Source organism: Oryzias latipes, chromosome 14 (genome assembly GCF_002234675.1).
Source record: "Oryzias latipes chromosome 14, ASM223467v1".
Lineage (NCBI taxonomy): Eukaryota > Metazoa > Chordata > Actinopteri > Beloniformes > Adrianichthyidae > Oryzias > Oryzias latipes.
In genome coordinates, this window is record NC_019872.2 from 5,493,840 (window position 1) to 5,515,703 (window position 21,864).

General features: G+C 40.0%; 1 protein-coding gene across 4 annotated transcripts in view; it reads left to right on the forward strand.

The window, feature by feature from the left end:
- Positions 1–372: 372 nt before the first annotated feature.
- The window catches only part of p4ha2 (prolyl 4-hydroxylase subunit alpha 2), a 37,976-nt gene continuing 16,484 nt past the window's right edge, over positions 373–21,864 (forward strand). For 2 of the 4 annotated variants that reach the window (XM_004084205.4, XM_011492379.3), the window contains exons 1-9: positions 373–527; positions 8,157–8,253; positions 9,057–9,153; positions 12,537–12,688; positions 13,355–13,492; positions 16,310–16,549; positions 19,511–19,707; positions 20,653–20,829; positions 21,099–21,169. In XM_004084205.4, the coding sequence (XP_004084253.1) occupies positions 8,178–8,253; positions 9,057–9,153; positions 12,537–12,688; positions 13,355–13,492; positions 16,310–16,549; positions 19,511–19,707; positions 20,653–20,829; positions 21,099–21,169 (1,148 nt within the window). In that variant the 5' untranslated portion in view covers positions 373–527; positions 8,157–8,177. Of the gene's footprint in view, positions 528–7,979; positions 8,080–8,156; positions 8,254–9,056; positions 9,154–12,536; positions 12,689–13,354; positions 13,493–16,309; positions 16,550–19,510; positions 19,708–20,652; positions 20,830–21,098; positions 21,170–21,864 lie in introns of those variants that run through there. The other 2 variants (XM_020699620.2, XM_020699619.2) reach the window with 2 other exon arrangements.

Here is a 21,864-nt window from a genome sequence, read left to right on the forward strand (position 1 = left end):
AGTTTATTGAAGCTGTATTTTGCAGGAGAAAAAATATATATATACAAGATTCAGTCGTATAAAATGGGATTAATTTAAAAAAAAAAAAACACCAACAGTTGATGCTTGTCAGCCATATATTTCCTCTTTAATCCCTTCATGAATGTCAAAGCGCTGCAATTTGTTCTCAAGATTATCAAATTTGTGACTACAGTTACAACTAAAGGCATTTTAAATAATGTATTTATGAAAATGCAAATGACCGACTCAAATCGGCTTAACAGTGTAAAGAGTATAAATCCCTCTTTAAATTAAAACAAGTCCAGCTGACACTATGAATTACAAGGCGCACGCGAATGCAACACAACTGGTCTGGCGAAGAATGTGTTGTGCGCATGTCTCCCAAGCTTTAAGGTAAGCCCTGGAGTAGGTTTGGACGTGGCAACATTTACAGACCTTCTACACTATTCCTCACACTCGCGTGCCAAGTGGATTCCCGTCTTCTCACGTAAACATAGCCGTCTTCTAGAAAGTCCACTCGAATTAAGGTAAGCGGCCATTATGATTGAATAAATTGATCCAGAGCTCCTATGGCTATGCGTCTCAGCTACATCATGATGTTGGAGCCGGTGTGTACTTCGCGAACATGTTGGGATGGTTGTCAAAAAATCAGCGCAACGTGCCGCTGTTTATTTTGGGGAGTCTAAGGCAAAGCGGGTTGTTGTTGGGGCCACATAACGGTCAAATAACGTCTATTCCTGTCGGTCTGTGTTTATTGTCGTTAGTTACACGGTTACACCACTGGTTTGCCATGTTCCGCAGCGGACAACAAGAAAGTTTTGAAAGTTTGCGCGAACTCTCTGACACACACAGCGTGTTTAGGGGGGCTGCGTTGTTTACTCTAATCCTGAATAATTAGTGAACACCTTTTCCAACTTCGGCACCCAGAATGTAAAAATGTACACGCTGGACTTAAAAAAGAATACAACTGGAAGGAACTGAATAAATGCTGGGAATTTCTAGAAGCAACTGTCCTGGAGTGACGTCACAGGGGGGGTGGGGGGGTGGGGGGTGGGGGGTGTCTGCAGACCAGCTGGAGATGAGGAGCAGCAAGGCCATGAATCTGTTCAAAGCTGAGCAGCAAGCCAACCATACATCTACCTCCATTATGCTAATCATTTAACAATTAAATACACGATTTTTATAAAGCTGAGGATGAAAAAAGATTTTCAAAGGAAGGCCTGTTGAATGGTTCCTTCTTTAAAAAATGGGTAATGATGTCCCTAAAAGCTTCAATAAATAACAGAAGGCGTTTCATGTAAGTGATGCCCTGTAGTAAATGGTAATAGCCGTCTGTAGCAGTTTCACTGTGAAGGTTAATGCTTTGGGTCCTTGTGTGGTGAGCGACCCGCCCTGTCCGATCAGTGAAACACAGATTGTGGTTTTGGCTGCAAATCTCACTTTAAAGACCCCCTTTTGTTTTGGGTGTGCTTGACACATCATTTTTCTAATGATGGAGGACATATATCAAGAAAATTAGACTTAAAACTGCATTTCTGAGTATTTCTTTATTGAAATTGCTGTGAAACAGATAAAGTGATGCAGTTTGAGAAGGTTTGTACCAGTCGGCTGAGGTAGTGAGGATGATGGGAAGGGAGGGTGGGCTTACCATGCGCAAACAGTCCCGCCCACAATTCATTGTTGATGAATGAACTACTGCCGCTCTGCATAACCTGCCCTTAAAAATGACACAGGCTTTTGGATTTTTGGCTAACAGCAACATCATTCTAATTAGGAGAGCACTGGGAATGCTTTTACAAAACGTTCAATGATGATTGGAGTGAGACTTTAAAGTAAAGCTTCTATGCTTCTTTTTCATTCTCATCAATTAACCGGAAGATTTTTCTTGTTTTATCATTGAGCTATTGCAAGTATACATTTAAGTCTTAAATTGATTATATTTAACCCTTAGTATTTCAGTGTTTTTTTTATCCTTTTTTTCCTCTTAAATCTTCTAATAATTTACCTTTAAAAATGTTTGTGGCAATGCTTGAATTTTCCTTTTTTTGCACTAAAAACAACAACTTCTTTATTTTAAAGATATTTTTGTGATTATTTTACACAATAATTACACTAAAAACCTGAAACTGTACTGTAACTGTATGTAAACTATTTAATTCGTAGTAGTAAGTTTTATAAATTTTATACTATAAAAATCATAAAAACTGTAACAATTTTTATGTTATATAATAAAGATGACAAGTGGGAAGTCAAAATAAAAATGCATGTCCAAGAAAAGCAAAGACAAGGAAAAAAAACAGGCAAACCTTTCATAAACTATCATAATATTCCAAGGATTTATTCCAAAGATTTCTCCTAATTGTGTCGCATAACTCCTGTTGTGTTTGGTTTTCACCAAAAACTTCTTTGAAACCTCCACACAGATTTTTGAATGAAAACTAGACTGATTACAAGTCAAAGTCCCTCTGACATCATTTTTAAAAGGCGTTGTGATTGGCTCACGCACTGATGTGTTCAGGGACCAGAAAGGTTTTAAAGAATCCAGGGCTTTTCTCTGCGAGTCTTCAGGCTTTAACCCTTGTGCTATCTTAGATGACCCCCCCTTACATGGACGTGTTCTCCCTACCATGACAAAGGTGGAAAGATTTCATGTAATCCATGGACACCAGTGAATATCACAAATCATTGAAGAAAAAAGGTTCAGAGCACTGTCTAGTGGATCTAGATCAGTGTTTTTCAACCAGTGTGCCGCGGCACACTAGTGTGCCGTGGGAGATGGTCAAGTGTGCCGTGGGAAATTGCCCTCATTAATCATTAACTGATCTAAAAACATTTTCCATCTCCAGGAAATCAGCTCTTTGTTCATCCAAACAGGCCCTGATAAAACACTGAGTAGTGAGGAATATAAAAGATCTTAAAATTACTTTTTTTGTGTTTATTTGATTCTATTAAAGACATTTTGATAAGAATGACGGTATTTACCTGCAGCTATAGCGGTTTGCGGGAAAGTCCCGCCCCTTTACCTGTCTCCGCCAATCATTGTTGAAGGCTTAATCACATGTCAGCAGTCTGACCAATCAGAAGTGGTTAAAGTCTTCACTTCCTTGTTCTTAATTCTGCTCATAAAGTCTCTCAGTTCCAACAAAAATACCAGCTAAAGCTCGTCTTTAGCAGTGCAGCTTTCCACAGAGTCCGGTGTCAGACCGTGTCAGACCGTGAACAAAACAATGAAGCTCACAGACGCGAGTCTTTCTGCCCTTTTTCGGCAGTTTTCACACTACATCTCCCATGATGCATTGGCTTAAAGGGCCAGTGTCCCAGCGCACAATGAGTGCGCGTGAAATGTCTAGAAACCTCAACGGACAAACAAACAGTTTCTAATTTAACTTTTGTTTCATCTCTTAGAAAAACAGCCGCAACTTCCTGCTTTTTTGGCCACAATTATCACAAAATGCACGTGAGATTGCGGGGGGGGGGGGGGGGCTGTCGATCAATAGAGACCATGAATTTCTGCTTATTTATTTATTTTTTTTGGATGCTGGTGTGCCGCGGGATTTTTGTCAAGGTTAAAGTGTGCCGTGGCTCAAAAAAGGTTGAAAAACACTGATCTAGATGACCCCACTCCCAATGTCAAAGTGCCTGGGATAGCACAACGGTACATGTGCAGAGCATGTTTCTGCTTTACCCTCCACACATGTGAAATGATTGCATGACGGCTGTTTGTGCAGAGAAAGGACTTTTTCAGTCCAGCTTGGTGATTACCATCCGTACCTTTACCGTCAACATTTGTTCTGAGTCTCTTACGCATCATATTGAGGGAGTTTCTGATAAATAGCTATGTACACTGTTAAAAAGACTCCTTCATTCTCCAATGACAGAGATCTACATCCCAAATGCCGATTGCTTTCTACTGGCTAATAAAACGTGGTATTTTCTGCCTGCATGTTTTAGATAAATAAAGTCAACTTTCAAATCGTCGGTGAGATAAATTATTCCATAAAAGTTACAAACCTGTCACCCAAAGTTGATGCAGGGCAGATGTTGCTTTCACGGGTCTTTGGGTTTGTTGCAGATGCTTTAAGGGTTACAACCATGAGAGGAAACATTCGTTCCTCAGGAACTCTTGGAGCCAGGCGGCTTCACTTGAATGAGTCTTACTTATCTGCTTTATGGATCTGCTCCACAACAGCAGGGCTAAAATCTGATGAAAGCCAGGAATACAGACAGTTCCTTACGTAATCCACTGTATAAAATATTGGATCTGAAATGCTGTTCAACTTTCTCTGTATTTCTAGGGATTTAGCATGTTTTATGCTGTATAATAAGGTCATGTGCACACTATTGATCAAGAGTTTTAAGTGCAGTTGTCTGTCTGCTCTAATGTTCCCAAATCCCAAGCATAGAAGGTTTAGGTTGGGAATAGAAAAAGGATTTTGGTCCAGGAATGTAACTAGATGTCCAAACCTGCATCAACAAGCTCAACTCTGTTTGAACAGAGCTGCCAAACTGACCTATGGCAAACACTTCAGGAGTTTTTTAACTGTAGGATATCTGTGTCACATCATAACCAAACTATAAACAGTCAAAGAATAATACATACCGTAAATTCCGGACTACAAAGCGCACCCGATTACAAGCCGCACCCACACATTTTCACGTGTTTAATTAATTTTATACATACACAAGCCGCGTCAGAGTACAAGCCGCGCATGTGTTAGGCGATATTGTCATCCTGACCGATCACGTCCTGAATCCCAGATTGAGTGCAATTCATTAGCACATTGTGGGTGGTGCCAGCTTTGCCTCTGGCTCACGTATTTGAGTGTATCGACATCTGTCAAACAGCATGGACCTATATTCTGTTCACAAGTTCCTCAGTTATTGTGTTTATATTTCATTTTTTTTTTTACTTATTGACAATCTAGGTATCATACATAAAATTACAAACAGTAACCATATAATCAACATTACATCCCTCAGTTATGATGAGGAAATTTACATCCGCGATTCCCCATTTCCCATGAGTCTTAGGGGCTAAAGGCCGGGCCAACGCCCGGCTGGCCATACTGCTGTACGTGTTTAAGAATGAGCAAGTATCAGCAGTGCATGGAAGGGTGAACGGGTACAGCTCTCCTTCCGCTTGTGTCGCGGCAGCGTTATGGGAGTAACAGGACTGGTTAAAAAACACACCGGTAAAATACAGCAGCGGCGACTGAAAAGCGCGCGCCTCAGCGCGATACGCGCGCCTCAGTGCGGCGCGTGCGTCAGAAGCCTCTGCGCTCTGCGGACGCCTCTGCGCTCCGCTCCCGCCCCGCGCGCTCCTTGTCTCCCCTTCCTATCTACTCCGACACCTCTGGCCAGGGCGGCTTCAAGGAGGAGCACTTCGTCCCCGTTGCGCCGGTGAACAAAGCAAATCGTGTTTCTGCAGAGCAATCGGACTTAATACTGTACGTTTTGTGTATGAGGGGTGGATGCGTTGTTATGTGTGGGAGCCATCAGACTGCCATCGGCCCCGCAGCTCAATCAGCAGGAGAAGATGTCTCCAGCTCACACGGAGGCTGTGAGTTTTTTAAAGCAAAATTCCGCTTTTACGGTTTCTTTAGAAACCGTAAATGGAGTGTAAATTCACTCCATGCGCTGTTCTCTCCGTCACGCAGCAAACCGGCTTTTCCAAACCCGTTGGTGACGGTGGACTTTTTTACGCTGCTTTTAACGATTGCTTTTAACTTGAAAGCTGCATCATATTGTAGCGGCGATCTGGTGCACGTTGGGTCTAATGGCACCAAAGGATTCTGGGATGCGGCCGGGCATGCGTGTTTCATTTTGTTGAACCATGACTGAAGTGTCTAAGACCTGAAGTCAAGTCCATGCTGTTTGGCTGCTTAGAGGTGTGTTGAATATAAATGCCTTGTGCTTGGTGTTAGATAAAGAATTCAAACTATTCACTGAGTTCGAAAGTACGTACATGGCTGCCGCTGATTAAATCCATAAATTAGCCGCGTCACTGAATAAGCCGCAGGGCTGTAAGCGCAGGAAAAAAGTAGCGGCTTGTAGTCCGGAAATTACGGTACTTAGTTTGAAAGCAATTCAGTTTCTGTTTTTTTTTTTTAATCAGTAAAAAATACATTCCTTTACATACTTTGAAAATAAAATGTGTTGGGTTTTCTGTTAATATTGTTTTGTTAACACAGAGGCCTGATCAGCGGATCCTATTGAAGCACATATAAATCTAAAAACTCGATCGGAAAATTCATTCATTCATTCATTCATTTTCTATTCCGTTTTTTCCCCTTTTGGGGTCACGGGGCTGCTGGAGCCTATCCCGGCCACTTGTGGGCGAAGGCAGGGGACAACCTGGACAGGTCGCCAGTCTGTCCCAGGGTAGAATGTCCACAAACACACACCCATTCACTCTCACACTCTCACCTAGGGACAATTTAGAGTGACCAATTAACCTGTGAAGCATGTTTTTGGACGGTGGGAGGAAGCCGGAGATCCTGGAGAGAACACACGCATACACGGGGAGAACATGCAAACTCAACACAGAAAGGTCCCCGTTGATACTGTGAGGCAAGAGCGCTAACCACTGCTGTATATTTCATTTCTGCACATAACACCGTCCTCAAGCAAAATCCACTAAGTTTGATTCTGTTTTTATCATACTTGCTAATGGAATTATGTGTATTTAAGTGGAAAAAATAGTGTTCTGTTTAACCGTGCCAATAAAGTTAAGTCTTGTATTAAATCTGTTGATATAGTTGGAAAGCACAGACTTTTGCATTCCCACCCATTGTGATACATTCCAGTGTAATAACTATAATTGTGTAGTTGTTAAAACCTAAAACAAGGCCAAAGTGACAACAGTTTTAGATTATGACCCTCCTAAACTGTTGTTTTGCTTCATTTCACAGACCTTCAACAGTTCTGCACACTTTCTTTTTTAGAACATTTGATACAAAGGTAACCTCTAAAGTGATGTGTATGAAATAAATAAAAGTCATTATGTATTCTATATATTAGGTAATTATATTAGTTAGCTTCCACTTTGGTGTATCAACACATATTTATTCTATTCTATTTATACATTTTTAGCCGATCATAAAAAATGCAATTGTATTAAATGAAACTAAATGTTTCACTATACACATATGATAGAAGTTACATATTTCTTCCTTGGTGAGGCGCATTTTTTCAGAAATTTAAACCCCAAATCCTCTAATGTCTCAGATTTTAGTGATCAAAACTGTCATTTTTTTTGTAAGAAACTATCTGCTACAGCTCAGAGTTTGACAAAATATACAGTAACATTGGAAGTATCAAAGTGTTCAAATTCTAATTTTTTAATAAGCTAAATGAGATTACCTCAAAAAAAAAAAAAGTTCCATGGAAAGTGTCATCAAACATTTTTTACCTCACCTTTCACTGGTCCTGTGTAAAGCACATGTTTCACTGTTTATGGTTGTGTTTGTGCACATGTGACACTCAGGCTGCAGTATACAGTAAACAAAACCAGATAAGGAAAAATGAAACGTGTCACACACAAAAAAATGTTACACAACTCCAGCTCCTAGCATGTGGCTCTTTCTGACAAAGCTATCACAATAAACTGAGGAGCGCTTTGGACTTCTGTTTGTCTTTCTTTGCTTTTGATCGCCGTGTTTTCCTTTAATGTTCATTTTTGAACCCTAAAATTGAGGGAAAAGATGGAAAGTGTTGTGTTGGGTCGAGGTCACATTTGATCGGATGAAAGGACTCAATTTTATAACAAAAACAGTTTAATCAGATTCATGGAGAAAATCTAGAGTACAAAGAATCAGCCTCTGACTTCTTTACTGTAATTCAACTACCAGAAAAAGTAAGAAATGACCTTCCTCTCCATGTGTGTAGAGAAAAATGGAATGAATTGTTTTCTGCTGTGTCCTTCATTCCTAAACGGAACCGAACGCAGCGACCACAAATGACTCATTGACAGGAAACGTGCTGGACGTGGTCGTGGTGTAATAGACCGTCAGCAGGTTCAGTGTGGAAACACAGGGTCACGGCAGGACGATCACACTCCAGCTTTGCTTTTATTCTTCAGTCAGTAATTTAAAAAAACTCCTTTGCTGAGATGCTGGAAACCTCCTTCACTCAGTTGTGTTTTTTTTCCACTGCAGGCTGCAGAAGAAGGCAGGACGATGAAGTTCCTGGTTTTTATTTCCTGGGTCCTGGTCAGCTGCCTGAGGACACACGCAGAGGTTTTCACCTCCATAGGTAAGGTTTGGTTTCATTTAGCTTCCAGAAGTGCTTTAATTTTGAAAGTTTATTTAAACTAGAGCTAAAAAACTGTGTAACCATTTCATATTTTCAAACATTTCTCGATGAAATGTGTTCAAATTGACAGTTTTGTAACGTTATGTTTTCAAAAGGCAGTTCAGTTTTTATTTCTAATCGGCTCTCTGATTGTTAATTTTGTCTCGTAGCTGAAATTATTTTATGTACAAATGTTAACTTTGTTAGACTGATTCTAGAGATTTCTATTTTTTGAACAATACAATCAAATCAAATGTTTAATAACAGTTAATAGCAGATGATTAGAAAAATGATTGATAATGTTTTGTCTGTTGATCATAACTGCAAAAAGACTAAAGTCTATTTTGGAGTTACAATACTCGATGTTCTATTTTTAAAGATGCAGACTGATCTATTTATTTACATGAGCATCACAGCAATGACTCGTTGCTTCCTGGTTTTTAGGTAAATTCCTGCCATTTTCATCCTCTGCCCTTTCATTTTTCTCGTATTTGCAAATATTCTGTCATTAACTGTCGAGGCTGAGCACCACCCTGAACTGTTTACAAAGCACACTTGACTCCAACCGACACTCAAACGTCTCTTCAGTCTGCTTTCTAATTGTGTGCTGTCAGGACTTCTTCCCCACAGAAACCAGAGAAAAGCGTGGCAATCATGATCGAGTCTGAATCAAGTCAAACCCAGACACAAAATAAGAGAAGTGTCTGGAGAAATGAAAGCTGCTCGCGTCCCATGAGTTGATCTGCATGTCTGGGTGTTTACAGGCCAAATGACAGACCTGCTGTACACAGAGAAGGAGCTGGTTCAGTCTCTCAGGGACTACATCAAAGCAGAGGAGTCCAAGCTCGCCGCAGTCAAAAGGTACAGTCTGAACCCTGCCTCTGCTAGAGCCAACGGTATCTGCACACACTGATGTGTGTCACTGTTTTCTACTTTTACCAGTGGCCAAAAATCTTTTTTTGACTTGCCGGCCAAATCATTACATGATTTTACCAAGAAAAACCCTAGATATTATTTTATAAAATGATTTTTTTTAATTAACTCCTTTTATTAATTTCTAATTAGTCTGAAGTCTTCTTTTGGTGTTTTTCCATCATCAATAAAGTGTTGCATTTTCTATCACAAATGAGTTGTTTCTATTGTTGTCTTTAGCACAGCAGCACAACACTGTGGTTAAAGATAAAGTAAATACAATTTCTTCACCCCCTCCTGAGGAAAGTCAGTCACCTGTAGTCTGAACCCGTCATGAAAAGGATTTTCTAGAAATGGTTTTTAGGAAATGAAATTGCATAAAACTAATTCATAAATGGTATGAACACATTCTCAGTGTCATCTGATTGTAAACTCGAAATAAAACATGCTGAATCAGCAATGACAGATGTACAGAAAATGCCCTCTTTTCCTAATTCTGCCTCCAGGTGATTCATTTCTGTATGACATAATAGCAAAAACATTATAATGTTTCAGATTCTTGTCATTATATCATTGATAAAGATGCCAGAATCTGTAGTGGTAGTGTGACTTTGCGTGATCATGATGGGGACTTTTTTCTGCTCTGTAATTTTACAAAGACACTGCTAATAAAGTTTCATACTCAGTGGATTCATGTCTGTTATTATATTATAAAATACCACGTTTTACTGAATTTCCTATTATTAATTCATTGTGTTGTATTTATTCACCACACCTTAAAGTTTGGTCTGTGAAACTATTGTCTGACATTAAACTGGTCTGTGGTCGCATACTGGCAACACACGGAAGAACTCATTAGCATAGCATTATAGCACCATAGCATTATAGCACCATAGCATTATAGCACTATAGCATTATAGCATTATAGCATTATAGCACCATAGCATTATAGCACCATAGCATTATAGCACTATAGCATTATAGCATTATAGCACCATAGCATTATAGCACCATAACATCATAGCATTATAGCACCATAGCATTATAGCACCATAGCATCATAGCACCATAGCATTATAGCAGCATAGCATTATAGCATCATAGCATTATAGCACCATAGCATTATAGCATCATAACATCATAGCACCATAGCATTATAGCACCATAGCATTATAGCACCATAGCATTATAGCATTATAGCACCATAGCATTATAGCATCATAGCATTATAGCACCATAGCATTATAGCATCATAACATCATGGCACCATAGCATTATAGCACCATAGCATTATAGCACCATAGCATTATAGCATCATAACATCATAACATCATAGCACCATAGCATTATAGCACCATAGCATTATAGCATCATAACATCATAGCATTATAGCACCATAGCATTATAGCATCATAACATCATAGCACCATAGCATTATAGCACCATAGCATTATAGCACCATAGCATTATAGCATCATAACATCATAGCACCATAGCATTATAGCACCATAGCATTATAGCACCATAGCATTATAGCACTATAGCATTATAGCATTATAGCACCATAGCATTATAGCACCATAGCATTATAGCACTATAGCATTATAGCATTATAGCACCATAGCATTATAGCACCATAACATCATAGCATTATAGCACCATAGCATTATAGCACCATAGCATCATAGCACCATAGCATTATAGCAGCATAGCATTATAGCATCATAGCATTATAGCACCATAGCATTATAGCATCATAACATCATAGCACCATAGCATTATAGCACCATAGCATTATAGCACCATAGCATTATAGCATTATAGCACCATAGCATTATAGCATCATAGCATTATAGCACCATAGCATTATAGCATCATAACATCATGGCACCATAGCATTATAGCACCATAGCATTATAGCACCATAGCATTATAGCATCATAACATCATAACATCATAGCACCATAGCATTATAGCACCATAGCATTATAGCACCATTGCATAATAGCTTCATAGCATTATAGCACCATAGCATTATAGCACCATAGCATTATAGCATCATAACATCATAGCATTATAGCACCATAGCATTATAGCACCATAGCATTATAGCATCATAACATCATAGCACCATAGCATTATAGCATTATAGCATTATAGCACCATAGCATTATAGCATCATAGCATTATAGCACCATAGCATTATAGCATCATAACATCATGGCACCATAGCATTATAGCACCATAGCATTATAGCACCATAGCATCATAGCATTATAGCACCATAGCATTATAGCATCATAGCATTATAGCACCATAGCATTATAGCACCATAGCATTATAGCATCATAGCATTATAGCACCATAGCATTATAGCACCATAGCATTATAGCACCATAGCATTATAGCACCATAGCATTATAGCATCATAACATCATAGCACCATAGCATTATAGCACCATAGCATTATAGCATCATAGCATTATAGCACCATAGCATTATAGCACCATAGCATTATAGCACCATAGCATTATAGCATCATAACATCATAACATCATAACATCATAACACCATAGCATCATAGCATTATAGCACCATAGCATTATAGCACCATTGCATTATAGCATCATAACATCATAGCATTATAGCATCATAACATCATAACATCATAGCACCATAGCATTATAGCACCATAGCATTATAACATCATAACATCATAACACCATAGCATCATAGCATCATAACATCATAACATCATAGCATCATAGCATCATAACATCATAACACCATAGCATCATAGCATCATAACATCATAACATCATAGCATCATAGCATCGGGGTCATCAACAAATCAACACTTTTTATTCAACTTTTTGGTTGTTGCTGGAAGTCCAGCAGGTTTATCCTCCAGCTCTTTCTGGATCTGGTTAAAAATCGTCACACCTTGCTGATCCATCAGCCAAACACTACACAGAGGTGAATTAAAGCCACACTCCTGTGAACGTTGTGTTTTTGGTGGATTTAACAGGTTATTGTAGCATTTTTCTCATGGACACATATAATGAAAATTCAGATTAAGTAAGTCAGATTGAGTATTTATTATTCAAATCGTGGTGAATCAGGAGCAGCCGCAGTAGCAATGGTGCAGCTGCTACAGTCGGAGGAGCATGAAAAAATTCACCAGGACTCATTTGATTCACTCTTCATTTGGCGATTAGCCCCCTCACTTTTACTCATCAAACAGGATGAGTGTTGATTTTGGACCCTGCTTTACCCTGACCTTCTATGTTATCTTGTCATATAAAATACAAATGTATCTATTTCTTTCTCAGTTGGGCCAACAAACTGGATGCTCTGACCAGAGTCTCCACCTCCGACCCAGAGGGTTACCTGGCCCACCCAGTAAACGCCTACAAACTGATGAAGAGGCTCAACACGGAGTGGTCTGAGCTGGAGAGCCTGGTGCTGCAGAACCCCTCTGATGGTAATCCAGAAGCATATGAGGGCATAGCGTGGTGTTATTTAGCTTTGCTTGAGGTTTTAGGATTGTCTGTGTTGTTCTCCTTCTGACTTTACAGAAGATGCCAGTTTTTGTGGGGAGCTGGATTCAGACAGTGTTTTTTTTTGTTGAATCAAGTTTATTGACTGAGCCTCTCATAAGTTTATAATGTCCTGGAAAACATATGTCTCATTTTCCCCTAAAAAAAGGATTGATAGTTTTTTTTTCATGGAGCTCAGCAGCCAACATTAAATCCAGCTGAACTGTGTGCAGAAGCATTACAAGTTTGGCTGCACATTGGTGAGATTTTCTCCCATGTAGATAAACGGAACAAGAAGGGAGTCTGCCATGTCTCATCTGCAGCTGTTCTACATCTATGCTGTTTTGGCCGTGTTCTCACTTTGTGTGTGTGATAAAAATACAGGCCTGAATCTGCGCTAGGCAGACAAACAGAGCATGACTACGTCCAAAAAATACAGTTTACGTGGCATTGAGATACAAAGCAGAGACTTAAAGAGAGTGATAGTGTGCTGTTCTTGAGGCTTTAGGGACTTGTGAGTTGCTCTCTGGTTAGATATTGTAAATCTGTGATTTAAAAAAAAAAAACTTCTTGAAGCTATGACTCGTTGACATTGATGTTTCTGTCTGCAGGGTTTATCTCCAACATGTCTGTGCACAGGCAGTATTTCCCCGATGAGGAGGACCAGACGGGAGCGGCCAAGGCGCTGATGCGCCTGCAGGACACGTATCAACTGGATTCTGAGGCCTTCTCCAAAGGAATGCTGCCAGGTGACCTAAGAGTCTGTGTGAGCCATGCGTTCATATTAAAGAAGTGGAAAAATAAAGAAGGTAGTGAAGAATCAATGCAGGCAATAAATGGAGTTTAGGTACTGACTAAGCTTAAAGCTAGTAAAAAAAAAAAAACAATTGTACATTTAAAAAGTAGACAATGTCAATTTGAAAAAAGTAAAATAAATCTTTTTTTCTTTAAATTTTAAATATTTGTGTTCAAGTTTACAATCTTGAGTTTAAAACTGTTTTCTATTCATTTTTCTATTCATTCTATTTTCCAATATTCCAATTGGTTTGTCATTCCCTTTAAGCTCATTCTGATTTGACCCCATTCAAATATTAGTAAATCATAAAATGAAATGAAACAAGCTCATTTCATATATAGGTTTAAAGCAGTTCCTTGTTTCTCCAAAAGCACAAACTGGATTGTGACTTTTTTTTGCATTTTTATGCATTCTTGCACGTGTGAAGGTAAAGAACCATTCCAGTGCCAGAAAAAGATGCTAATCGATGCAAACAAGTAAAGCAATCATGTTTTGGTATCTCGGTAATTTAAAAGTGTCACTGAGGGTGTATGGAGCTCCACTTCAGATCGCGTTTGATCATGTGACTTTTCCAAATGAAGCTTCATTTCATTACTGGCATATTGTCAAGTGTCGACCATTTGCGGCCGTTTTAAATTTAGAGCGGGGTCACTTTGTCCGTTCTTATAGAGTGACATCACTCGTCCTTTGTTTGTGGCGTTAATGAGTCAGTTGTGGATATTGTTTTGTCTCTCTAAAGCAGGGGTGTCAAACTCATGTTCGCTGAGGGCCACTTCAGCATAGTGGCTGTCCTCAAAGGGCCAGGTATAACTTATACATGTAACTAAATGTAATGAAAAATAAATGTAACTAGTTAATGTTAAATAACTCATTATTTATTTATTATAACCTTTTAACCCTTGTGCTATCCTAGGCACTTTAACATTGGGAGTTGGGTCATCTAGACCCACTAGACAGTGCGCTGAACCTTTTGTCTTCAATGATTTGTGATCTTCCCTGGTGTCCATGGATTACATGAAATCTTTCCACCTTTATCCACCTTTGTCATGGTAGGGAGAACATGGCAATGTAAGGGTGGGGTCATCTATGATAGCACAAGGGTTAAAGCCTGAAGACTCGCAGAGAAAAGCCCTGGATTCTTCAAAACCTTTCTGGTCCCTGAACACATCAGTGCGTGAGCCAATCACAACGCCTTTTAAAAATGATGTAAGAGGGACTTTGCTGTAACCACCGGTCAAAGTGAAAAAGACACATCTGTGGCATATAGTAGTGGATTTTTTCATAAACCGATTAGGGCTGCACGATGAGGAAAATTTGCGCCATGCGATATTAGTGATCAATATTGTGATAACGATAACTTATACTTGTCAGGTTATAACTAATAACTTGTCAGGTTTACATAGCAAGATGGCGGCGCGCGTAGGTGCTGCGGCTCTACATCTACTCCGCGCGCTGTCTCACTAGGGCTCAGAACATCATTAAGGACAGTTCACACCCTGGCTCAGACCTGTTCAACCTGATGCCCTCCGGGAGGCGCTACAGAGGCATCAGAAGCAAAACGAACAGACTAAAAAACAGCTTCTTTCCAAAGGCAATAACAATACTCAATTCCCAAATGCACAGATAAGAAAAAAAAAAAAAAAGAAAAAAAAAACATTCCTGTTAACTCTGTCCACAATCTGTCCACAGTGTCATCTATCTACCTCATTGCCACCTCTGCACTTTGACATGTCTATGCACAGTTTTTTCATACGCAATTTTTGCACTATTATCTCGGCACTCTCCAATACAGTTTACAGCTTATATTGCACACTTGTATATACTGTTTGTTTGCTTGTTTGATTTTATTATATTACAATGTTATCTTTACTACTTTTCCCTCCCTTACTGTTCTTGCACTGATGGTGATGCTTAAATCTCATTGTACTATGCACAATGACAATAAAGCCATTCTATTCTATTCTATTCTATATGATCAAATAGCAAGACATCCAGAAACATTATTCCAATTTAATTCCAACAGTTTAAAAATGATGCTCCAAATGACCCTCGTCGACGAATATCTAACATTAAAGGGCTCCATCCGATTGGTCAACAACGTCAAGGCGTCCATCTGATTGGTCAAATGCATAAATGTTACCTGGGGGGGGGGGGGGGGCAGAGAGGAGGAGGCAGAAAGGTTCCAGGAACACAAGTCTTTAATAAGAGTCCAAAACTAAATAAAACCACTGCAGCAGGCAGGCAAACTCAGAACTCGAAAAACACTTCAAGGACACAGGAACTCGGGAACATCAACCTACAGCAAACTGCACTGGAACTGGGAAAACTTTAAGCTATGGATCAGCCCAGGAAGAAGGGAAAGACAGGACTTAAAGGATACAGACCAGACGAGACACAGGTGGAAACAATGAGGGCAGATGGGGACCAAAAGTAAAACTCGAAAAAACAAAACAGGAAACCTTTCAAAATAAAACAGGAACTGAACTCTAAACATGACAGAAGAAAAAGAGAACCAAAACACAAAAGCAAAGAAACTAAAACCGTGACAATAAATGGATTTAACGGCCTAATACCGATAATATCAAATAATGCAAATCTTGGCCGATACTGGCATCTATGTATCGCCCATCCCTAATTCATATATTCAAGAAGATGCATCGTAATTTCCCATCATATTCTTAGCGTATACAGTTATGTTGAAATACAAAATTTTATGAAATATTTGTTCAGTTCCAGGCAGTCGGTTTTATGGAATGAAGTCTGTCTGTAGGTGTTCACTCCAACGCCGTGCTGACAGTGGACGACTGCTTCGACATGGGGAAGACGGCTTACAACGACGCAGACTACTACCACGCCGTGCTGTGGTTTCAGCAAGCCCTGAAGCAGCTGGATGACGGAGAGGAAGCAGCGGTGTCCAAAGCAGACATTCTGGACTACCTCAGCTACTCGGTTTACCAAATGGGGGATTTGCCTCGGGCAATTGAGCTGACGCGGAGACTTGTGGCCATCGGTAAGCTGCAGAAAAAGAATATAAACCGACTTTTCTGAGAAAAAGACATTTTTGAAAGTCATTTAAGTTGAACTCAGATGAACTTTTCTTTGAAATACAGGGGCATTACTCAGCCATGGAGGCCAACCTCAAGCCTCTACTGTGACCTAATTAATGGGTCCTTCATGCCTCAATAGGCACTGCAGTCCACCCTGCTCTCTGACTGTGGTGGTTCCCTGTGATAACCAGAGGAGCAGGGTGTTGTCCACTCCAAGTAAAGACTTGTGGCTTTAAAGTGTTATTTCTGCACAAAGGCCTCTGTGAACGGCTGCAGGCTGTCTTTTTTTTAGAGTTGTGGTGTTCCTGTTGACGTGCCAAGTAAAGGGAATCAGAGCAGAGCTAATGCTCAGCCGCTGTGCTTCATCGCTTATAACAAAAATAACCAAACCATCTCAGGTTTTTCCACGCAGGTTTTACACCGATTGACTAAAGTCAAGTTAACAGAGAATTTGACATATTTTCAGACACTCAACCCAAGTTTGACTTGATGTGTAACCTAAAGATGCACAATTTAGATATTAAAAATATTGACCTAATATTTCTTTTAGCACTTTTAGAAAACTAGAAATCTTTGCCATCTTTTCCTGGAAAAGATGGATCATAAACAATATACTTGCACAGTGGCATAATGAAGCATTATAATGAATAAAACCAAAAGAATGGAAGTTTACAGTGAACACAGTTAAATGTGATTAGGAGCTGCTCTTATTTGACTCTAAATAATTGCATTTGAAACGTTAATGGGAAGCCTTTTTATTAAATAACTATAGATTCATTAATTACCTATAAATAAGGAAAAGCATTTTTTTTTGTTAGATTCTTATTTCCAAATTAAAGGGAAGCGCCCAGTTGTTGCTGTAGGACTAGTTTGGTACTGGAGGCAGGTTGAACTTTTGAAGTTGTCGCAGGAAGTTCAACCTCTGCCGGGCCTTTTTCTGAGTTGATGTGGTAGATCCACTTAAGGTCCTGTGAGATGGTGGACCCTAGGGACCTGAGGGGACTGTCCTGTTGAGAATTGAGAGTGGAACGGGTGGGGCGTTCCTCCTGAAGTCGACTGTCATCCTTACAGTTTTAGGTGGGTTCAACTCCAGATGGTTCCGGCTGCACCAGAGAACTCGCCGCTCCACTTCTCCTCTGTATGCAGACTCATCGCCATGCCGGACGAGTTCAATGAATGTGGTGTCGTCTGCGAACTTTAGAAGTTTCACAGAGGGGACTCCTGAGGGACAGTCAGTGAGGGAGAAGAGCAGTGGGGAGAGAACACACCCCTGGGGGGCGCCAATGTTCAGAATCCGGTTGCTGGATGTGATGCGTCCCAGTTTCACCTGCTGTGTCCTGTAAGTCGGGAAACTGGTGATCCACTGACAGATGGAGGGAGAGTTTGTGGTGGAGAAGCTCTGGGACGATGGTGTTGAATGTGGAACTAAAGTCTACAGATAGGACCAGTGCCTACGTCCCTGCAGAGTTAAGCTGGTGCAGGGTGTAGTGGAGAGCCATGTTGACTCGTTGTCCCCTGACCTGTATGCTCTGTAGGCAAACTAGGCAGAGGTGATGTCCTTCACGTGGCCCAGCACCAGTGGCTCAAAGGATTTCATGACCACAGAGGTCAGGGCGACTGCTCTGTAGTCATTTAATCCTGCGACAGGGGACTTCTTGGAAACTGGGATGATGGTGGAGAGTTTGAAACTATCAGGGACCACGCACTTCTCCAGTGTGGATGGGAGCCAGCTGGTCAGCAGAGAGTTTCAGGCAGGATGGGGACACTCTATCATCTCCTGGAGCCTTCTTGATCTTAAACTGCTGACGGACTCACACCTCGTTCACAGACCCTCAGTGCAGGCGAGGGGTCAGGTGTGGGGGAGGTAGGTCATGTGTCATGGAAATGGTGGGTGAAGAGAAAGGTGTAGTCCTTTCAAACATGGAATAGTAGTTGTTAAGGTCCTCAGCCAGGCGGGACCTCTCTGCAGGGCGGGGGGTGGTCTTCTGTAGTTGGTGATTTCCAAACTGCAGTGGAGTCGTTGGCAGAAAACCGGTACGTCAACTTTGCAGTGTAGATCCTAATGATGATTGAGCCGTTTCTAGCCACAGTCAAAAAACTTGTGTGCTTTTGGATGATGTTGTTTCTGCAGGGCGGCAGCAGTTCAATAGACGTTCACCTCTGATTTGTAGGCATGACCCTCACCCCGTTTCCTTCCCTGTTGCTGAGAGTTCTCTGTTTAAGTAAAGCAGGGAGCTTGACTTATTTTAGCCCAGTGTATTTTCTACATAACAAATAAACTGTTTTTCAAAATGCATTTTTTTAATCTGCTCCTGATTAACAATGATTTGGATAAAAAAAAACTCAGAAATGCAATTTTGAGATTCATTATCTTAATGCATTTTCTCTACCATCAGAAAAATGCCATGTTAAAAAAAAAACATTTTTATCAGAGCGAGTCTTTGAAGTAATTCCAGAGGTTACATTTCCTAAAGGTTTGAAGTTTTTATCTGTAGCTCATTATTAGAATCAGGTCATTATGATTTTCCTGCAGCAACGGCCTTGTGCGGAGAATATGCCGTCTTTCATAGTGTCCACAAGATGGCAGACTTGTTAAATGACATGGGGAAGAAAATAACAGGATTGTCAAACACAAAAGAAATACCCAAACGATAGACAAAAAAAAGTTATAACATATGACAGCTTGTTGAACATTTCTTGTAATTAAACATGGTTTAAAAGTGAGGAGCATGTGAGAAATGCATTTCATTTCTACCAAACCTTTTGATAAAGAGATAGTTAATGTAAGAAGCAATCAAAACTCTCAAATTAACCCTGTTATAATGAATTTGAGTGATTGTATTTGTCAAAAAAAGATACAATTCGTTTATTAAAGGGTTGGTTTGGTTATGGACCCCTTACCACCAGTCTTTCTGCACTGACAGACCCTAACCACCAGAGGGCAGGAGGAAACCTCCGTTATTTTGAGCAACTGCTAATGAAGCAGCTCAAAGAGTCCAACCAGGACTACCAGCCTCCCTCTGAGGAGCCCATTCAGCTGGGGACCTACACCCGACCAAAAGACCACCTGCCTGAGAGGGAGACTTATGAGGCGCTGTGCAGAGGAGAGGGGTTACAACTGGTGAGAGCCCAATTATCCATAACCACATGTTTGGTTTCTACAGAAAATCAAAGAGTTATAATTGACGGATAAAACAAAACAGTGTGCTTGAAAAGAAGTGGGTAGAAGAAAAATCTTGTATGATCCCACTGCTTTTTACAACACCTTATGTGGGTATATTTCTATTTACAGTTTATTATTGTTTCCTCAAAAAATGACTGTATAGCACCTATGCAGAAGTGACATTTGCTTGGTGTAGTTTTTGACTTTTTTGTGAGTTATTTTTAGTTTATTGCCTCAGTAAAACAACAGGCTGCAGACATGGTGAAGGACAGCTGTCTGATGGATTACTGGCTTAACATTGTCAAGCTACAGCCTGGAAATAAATGACTTATCATTAAAAGCTGAGTTCATATTAAAGAACATCTTGATCTTTACTTTAAAGTGAGGAACATATTTTAAACATGTTATTTATCTCAGAAAAGTTGTTACAGCATTTAATTCTACATCCCCAATCAAGTGACCAATCGTTCTTGTAATTTTCTTCTTTTGACCTCTCAGTTAAGATAATATAATGTAAGATAGAACTTTTATTGATCCCACTATGGGGAAATTGCTTTGGTACCATGACTCAAAACAAAAGATAATAATAAAAACAACAGATAACAAATAGAATTAAAACACAATAACTAACACAGGAAAGTGCTCAGAGTCTAATGAAGGATGATAATAATAAAGATCAAATTTTAAATGAGTCTTATTGGATTTTTCTTTGAAAAGCTAAAATTTTGACATAAACATGAAAATGATGCAGTAGAAGCAATATTATATTAAATACTAATGAATAAAATAATGATATTGAAATGCGAGCCTGATTAAGCTCTATGGCGAAGCATTAATGAAAAAACTAAAAAGGACTCAGTTCTGTAATTGTTTCCTAAAGTTCTCCTTTTCTTGTCATTCCAGACTGAAGCAAGGAGGAGTCGTCTGTTCTGTCGCTACCACGACGGTAAAAGGAGCCCCCGTCTCCTGCTGAAGCCCATAAAGGAAGAGGACGAGTGGGACAACCCTCACATCGTGCGCTACCTGAACATCCTATCAGACCAGGAGATCGAGAAGATTAAAGAGCTGGCAAAGCCCAGGGTGAGGTGCTCCCCCCCCCCCCCCCCCCCCCCTTCATTCATAGCAGAGCACATCTTCTGGATTCAGAAAGGTTCTGTTCATAGAAAAAATTTGATTTTTTTTAAGGAAATTTATTTCCATATTCCACAAATGATTTTCCAAACCAGCAAGTTTAATTCTGTGCAGGAAAATTAGTTCATACATGGATGGTGTAAAATCCGTGAGTTGCTGGGTAATCTCAAAGTAGAGTAAACACACTGAATGCTTGTTTTATGCTTTTATTTTTGAAGCTTGCCAGAGCTACAGTCCGAGACCCTAAAACTGGCGTCCTGACTACAGCACCCTACCGAGTATCTAAAAGGTGAGCTATTAAGATAACATCAGTTCGAAAAAAGCTTTATTTTATTTTATTCAGAACTAATCCAAAAGACCTTTCATGGTTCTTTTTGAGGGTATTTTAGGGCCAGTAGTTATTAGGCTGCCAAAAATACACTGACCAAAAATATAAACGCAACACTTTTGTTATTGCTCCCATTTATTATGGTATGACCTCAAAGATGTGAAACATTTTCCACATACACAAAATAACCAGTTCTCTGAAATATTGTTCATAAATCTGTCTAAATCTGTGATAGTGAGCACTTCTCCTTTGCCAAGACAATCCATCCAACCTCACAGGTGTGCCATATCAAGATGCTGATTAGACAGCATGATTATTGCACAGGTGTGCCTTAGACTGGCTACAAGAAAAGGCCACTCTGAAATCTTCAGTTTTGTTTTATTGAGGGGGTCAGGGGACTCAGACAACTAGTGTTGTGTGACCACCATTTGCCTCAAGAAGTGCGACACATCTCCTTCGCATAGAGTTGATCCGGGTGTCTATTGTGGCCTGTGGAATGTTGGTCCACTCTTCTTCAATGGCTGTGCGAAGTTGCTGGATATTGGCAGGAACTGGAACACGCTGTCGTATTCGCCGATCCAGAGCATCCCAAACATGCTCAATGGGTGACATGTCCGGTTAGTATGCTGGCCATGCAAGAACTGGGATGTTTTCAG